Raw genomic sequence first — 6,101 nt, forward strand, 5'->3', positions numbered from 1 at the left:
ACAGATAAAATTAGTGTTATAAGTATAGTTATTATCGAGGATCTAAAATTTGTTTGTGTAAAAACCAAATATATAACCCGTGAGATTATATTTATATCAAACTACTATTTTCAACTAAATATATAATTCGTTCTTTATTCAATCTATGCAAGATTTTGTCTTTTGTTTTATTTTTTTTTTGGGTAAGAATATGTTTCACCCGTGAAATATTATACCAATGATATCAAATAAGTCAATTGCCTATAATAATGATTATTGACTTATTTGATATGTGAATAGTAATCAGTTTTTTTTTAATAGGTGAATAAATTCGGGTTTTGAAAATGCTTTAGATCTAATAAGGAACAATTAAATCTGTTATAAAATAATTAAAATATATTTAAAATTAAAGTATTTGATTTTTAATTAATTGAAAAGGAATATTCTTTAATCATTCAATAGCAATTATGTGTAAATGTCCATAAAAATGAGATCAATAAATTCACTGGTGTCTTGAGCTCTCCGACGACGACAAATCAGCATTTTTTTTAAAAATGCTTTTCTATTAATATATAGGAGATATATATACATTGAGAAATTTGTCTACAAGAAATTTGTCTACAGAAAAGCTTACACAATTTATGTGTGTTGTATGATTATAATGAATTTGTAATTCAATCGAGAACAAATTTATAATAGTGATAAATTATAGACGTTAACAAAAATTTAAAAGTAGAATTGTAAAAGTAAAATAAAAAATGAATCAAAACATTATCCATTCCTCCTCCTTTAAAAATTTGTCGACTTCGGGAGTATCCGCGTAGTTCTTCAGGTTCTCTCTTCTTTTTTTTTTTTTCTTATTGGGCCTTTAAAAGCCCAATAGATTGTGCAACAACAAAACAACACACCCGAGTCGTCACCACTCCTCAGTCCTCACCACAGCACCGATCCTTATCCATTTTTGGCTGAAGCGAAATCGAATCGGGACCCTAAAATCTCTCGAAAGGTCATGTCTCCTCCTCCTCCTCCTCCTGCTGTAGTCACTGAATCCGCCGATGGCCAACCTGAGCAACCACCGGCTGATGCTGCCACCATTGCTGAAGAGCTCGAGAAGAAGCTTCAGGTGAGCTAAAAAAAAACTTCCTTAGACGATTTCACATTTATTTATCATGGCTCTTGCTTTTCTTTGTCTCAAGCTCGAGGATTCTTTTTTTTCACAGACTGATGAACCGATTGTAGAAGATGTTAAAGATGACGAAGACGACGATGATGATGATGACGAAGAAGATGTAGACGGCGACGCTCAAGGTGACTCTTCCCTCGTTTTTAGCCATTTTGTGCATTTCAAATTTTTGTCTTACCTCTAATAAGTTTCTTGATACTAGTTAAAGAAATGGTGAATTGTGTTTTAGGGATTGTGGATTTTATATGTGAAGTAGTTTTGTTAACATATTGAGGTTTGGGAGATGAATCATTTGATAGAATTGATAGATCTCAATATGTTTTTTTAACATAGTGAATCATTGTTCTTGAAATTGAATGAGGTTTGGTTATTGTAGGTGTAAGTGGGAGTTCAAAGCAGAGTAGAAGTGAAAAGAAGAGTAGGAAGGCGATGTTGAAGCTTGGTATGAAACCAGTCACTGGTGTTAGCAGAGTAACCATCAAAAGAACCAAAAACGTAAAACCAAAAACCTGAACTCTGTTTTTCTCACTAAATTTAGATTCTAATGATACACTAACATTGATGTTGTCAGGTACTGTTCTTCATCTCAAAACCCGATGTCTTCAAAAGCCCGCATTCAGAGACCTATGTTATATTCGGTGAAGCCAAGATCGAGGACTTGAGCTCTCAGCTTCAAACGCAAGCTGCTCAACAGTTTAGGATGCCTGAAATGGGAGCCACATCTCAGAGAGCAGAGGCATCGACAGCCGCTGCAGAAGCACAGTTGGAAGAAGATGAAGAGGAAATTGATGAGACCGGTGTGGAGGATCGTGACATTGACTTGGTCATGACTCAGGCTGGGGTTTCGCGCAGCAAAGCGGTTAAGGCACTCAAGGGTCATGATGGAGACATTGTAAGTGCAATAATGGAACTCACTACTTAAGAGCTGAGAGAGATAATGAGTCTCTCTGCCTCTATTCACTTGCAGATTGTTTTCAAATACATTTGGAGTTGTCAGAAAAATCGGATCATTGTTGTCCTTTGCGGTATCTAATCCCATGTGTTTGTTATGATGCTTATTGCAGTCAAAGTTTGAGGAACTTGCAAATTTTAGGATTTAGAAACATATCTTCTAACAACTAGACAAAGTTCATACTAAAGATGTCTAAATAACATTAGAGCAAAGGGCTAAGTCACATCCGTTGGAACCCTATGCATGAAATCTAACTCCTCAATCATCTTCTTGTTCTCTTCACTGCATGTTGAATTCGGCGAGATTCCCACTGTTTTAAAAACACTTGGGAGTTTTCTAGAATGTATCTTATGAATTCTTTCTCATTATCTCTTCCTGCTTATTCGCCCCACTCAAAGATCTCGAAAGGAGGCGACAAGCATTTTGGAACAGAACTCGGTTAAATTGGACCATGATTCGCTTACAACAAGTAGACGGCAAAACCAAACAAAAGTGATTCACACAAGTCTTGGCCAGATAGATATACCATACACTCTACAAGTCGAGAGTAGTTAATAACGGCATAACACCATGGAACTATTGTATCGACCGGAGCTAAACGTAAATTACATGACCTCAGAAGTTTTTCATAAGGATAGAACTCAACATCAATAACTGCTGTAGCAAAATGGGCATGTACTCAACAGAAAGTGTCCCAAAGTACTAAATATGTCAAAATATATTTTTTAAAAAAAGCACTCTTTCAGTATGAATCACTAATACAAGATGGGCATGAATCACTATCACTATCGGCATCTTTTTCTTGAAATATCATATCTGCATTGTACTCTACTCTCAATAAAGAAGGCACTCACACTAAACTTTCTCACATTTTACAATCCACACATCTATTTCCAATCACCTTTAAGATGCTTGAGAACAAGGCAACTTGATAAAAAAAAAAAGCCCTAAAAATGATAATCATCGTCTTTGACAAAGAGGAGATCAAGTTATGTGAGTGATGGAAGAGAGAGACTTGACGAGGAACGTCCATGAGAATCTTCTGTGGGAGATAGTCAATCTCTAAAAGTGTTTTACAAAACTAGTGGCTCTTATTAATAAACTTCTCATCAAAATAACGGAATAAAAAAACAAATCCTAACCAATCTTAAAAGTTAAGCAAGAAAAAGAATATATATTCTAGCAAATAGATGAAGTTACATATATATTGGTCATCATTCTACATTACAAACGACTAAATAACACATTCAAGCAGAGAAGAGAGGCACATACGACGTTGAGACTCTATGCATGGATTTTAACTCCTCAATCATATTATGTTTCTCTTCAGCACTGCAGGTTGATCTCAGCGAGACTCTGGCCGTCTTCAAATACTTGGAGTTTTCTACAATGAATCTTATGAGTTCTTTCTCGTCTTCTCTTCCTGCATATCTTATCCATTGAAAGATCTCGAGATGAGACGACAAACATGTGAGAACAGAACCCGGTTTGGTCCATAAAATTGGGACGTTGTCCGTCTCATATTTACAGTTGATCATAAGAACTTTTAGTTTAGGACAATTAGAGAGAAAAACCACAAGTGATTCACACAAGTTTGTGCTGAATAGTCTTATATTACACTCTATAAGTCGAGGGTACTTAACGGCGCCGGTGTTATACCATGGAACCACCACTCTTTTGTCCGGAACTAAAACCAGACACTTGATCCCCGAAAGATATCTCAGAAAGTTGGCATCAGGGTTGAAGTGAACATCAATAGATGCTTTAACAAGAAGAGGCATATACTCAATCGAGCAAGAGTCTCCCATCGAGTCAATGATCTCTAAATATACTAAATCCGGGGTGTCTACAACCAGAGACCTTGCAGTATCATCTTCCGTGTAATCTTCTCCTTGAAATATTGGATGCATATACGATAATCTCAGTAAAGAAGGCACTTTCACGCTAAACTTTCGCACATTATCATCCACATCACGAGGTCGAGTCACTCTAAGACACTTGAGAACGGGACAACTTGATAAAAGCCTAACTTGAGAGTCTTCGTCTTTGTACACAACATGATGGAGATTAAGATGTGTAAGTGATGGGAGAGAAACCGGAGAAGGAACGTCCACGAGAATCTTGCTGGAAAGAGTCAGTCTCGCAAGGTTTTTGCACGTGTAAAGGCTCTGAGGCATTCTGGTCGGCTCGCTATTCCAGAGGAGCTGGAAATCTAGCCGACGCACGGGACGATCAAGTGCTTTTGCAACCCACTTTACAACATTAACATCAACAGAACATTGTGGACCGAGTTGAATCGACAAACGTTCTAATAAAGGTGCCTTGTGTTGTCGCATTGATTCGTCAAGGAACCACCAAACGCTCTTGCTTTCGGCGCCACTGTCATTGGTTTCTTTGTATTCAAGTCTAGGCAACATCGTCCAGACAAATCGCCATCTTTTAGACAAAAACGATGTGGCCACGGCATCTTTGGTCGGAACAAGCAATAATATCTGTATGAGCAAATCGTCACACAACGAACTGATTCTGTTTTCACAAACTCTCTTCTGATTTTTCCGAGGATGTTCGGCTTCTGCCATACTTCAAAACTTAACCCTAGACCTTGGTTACTTCTCGTGTCTCTTTGCAAATTAAAAGTATATTTACTTTCCTAGATTAAAAGATTCATTTACTTTTCTTACTCAAGAAAAAAAAATGAAAGAAAGATTTATTTCCTTTTACTTTTCCTAGACTAAAGAATTAGGTTAACCATAAATTTATAAAAATTCATAATCCTGACATTATTATTATTATACTATAAAAATACTAAATAAAATTAAATTGTTTTCTAGGTTATTTACTTATTTTTAGAATAACTAACTACAGTTGTATGGCGTAACTAAGTAACAAAAATATGTATATTTCCAAAATTATACTCCTCCATTTCATGAAGAGTGTTAAAGATATATTTTTTTTTTTTAACAAAGAGTGTCACTTTGTAGTTCCAACACATAATTTACTAACAAAAAAATCAAATATAACCCTATTATTTCAGCTTATTAATTGCAAAGAAGATTAAATAAAGTGTAATATAGAATAGCACAAGATATATTTATATATTTTTCTTAATGTGTGAAAAATGTTAGAATGACATGGAGGGGACATAAATTACAACAGTAAAGTGTATATACAGTAAAACCTCTATGAAGAGTTTTTTATTTTCATAGTTTTGAACTTTTTTTTATTAAAAAGATTAAAAATAAGATACTTTGTTATAATTCACACTTTTATAAATTTTTCTTAATTCATAATTGATTTATAATTTTGGTTATCTTAATATGATGGATGTCAATAGTTTACTAGATTATCCAGTTGAAAATGATAAATGTTTAGTAGTTCAGAGTTTAGAATAAATCGTTGTTACTATCCTTCATGAAGAAATCCAATCTTATATTGAGGTATCTTTAGAACCAATTATATGTAAGGAAGCAATTATCGCATCTAGGATGCTCCACAATTTTTTTGATGCAATTTGAGAAAACAACACAAATAGTTTTTGATGCAATGAGAAAGATTATAGATGAGGTCAAACAAGAATGCAAATTCAAGAATAAGCAAACAATAATAGAGTCATATTTCACTAAATTTTCTTAGATATATATATATATATATATATATATATATATATTATATATAATTTAATATAATTATTAATTTATGATATTTATGAGACCATATTTTTACATAGGATTTCAAAAAAAGAATATTATGTTAGTATTTTATCGAATTGTATCATTTTTTACACTAGCCTAACTCGGGACTGGAAAATTTTATTAATTTATAGGGAGTATTAATTTAAAAAGTATTAGTTTACAGAGGTTGTACTATTATCATTATCATGTGTGATGTTGATGCCTGTCAATACATTTAGTTTGGGTGGGTTTCAAAATAAAATGTCTTTTTGTAGAAGATAAAAAGAATTGAAACTGAAAACGATGTAAAGAAAAA

The 6,101-nt window shown here is 34.0% G+C and overlaps 2 protein-coding genes across 2 annotated transcripts; one reads left to right on the top strand and one right to left on the bottom strand.

Annotated features, from left to right (window-relative positions):
• Positions 891-2,220, top strand: LOC104791173 (nascent polypeptide-associated complex subunit alpha-like protein 2). Its single transcript, XM_010516999.2, has 4 exons — positions 891-1,102; positions 1,200-1,287; positions 1,539-1,657; positions 1,734-2,220. The coding sequence occupies exons 1-4, from the start codon at positions 989-991 to the stop codon at positions 2,082-2,084; spliced, it is 672 nt and encodes a 223-aa protein (XP_010515301.1). The 5' UTR covers positions 891-988; the 3' UTR covers positions 2,085-2,220.
• On the bottom strand, positions 3,842-4,693 carry LOC104699008 (putative F-box/FBD/LRR-repeat protein At3g49480; the record flags this gene model as incomplete). The annotated part of the gene is made up of 1 exon (XM_010414371.2): positions 3,842-4,693. A coding segment is annotated over exon 1 (852 nt), but the record flags the coding sequence as incomplete, so codon positions are not given.

Source organism: Camelina sativa, chromosome 6 (genome assembly GCF_000633955.1).
Source record: "Camelina sativa cultivar DH55 chromosome 6, Cs, whole genome shotgun sequence".
NCBI lineage: Eukaryota > Viridiplantae > Streptophyta > Magnoliopsida > Brassicales > Brassicaceae > Camelina > Camelina sativa.

Coding starts and splice junctions, on each gene's coding strand:
- LOC104791173 (XM_010516999.2), top strand. CDS start 989: ATGTCTCCTCCTCCTCCTCCTCCTGCTGTAGTCACTGAATCCGCCGAT. Junction 1,103..1,199: donor AGCTCGAGAAGAAGCTTCAG/GTGAGCTAAAAA, acceptor TTTTTTTCACAG/ACTGATGAACCGATTGTAGA. Junction 1,658..1,733: donor CCATCAAAAGAACCAAAAAC/GTAAAACCAAAA, acceptor TGATGTTGTCAG/GTACTGTTCTTCATCTCAAA.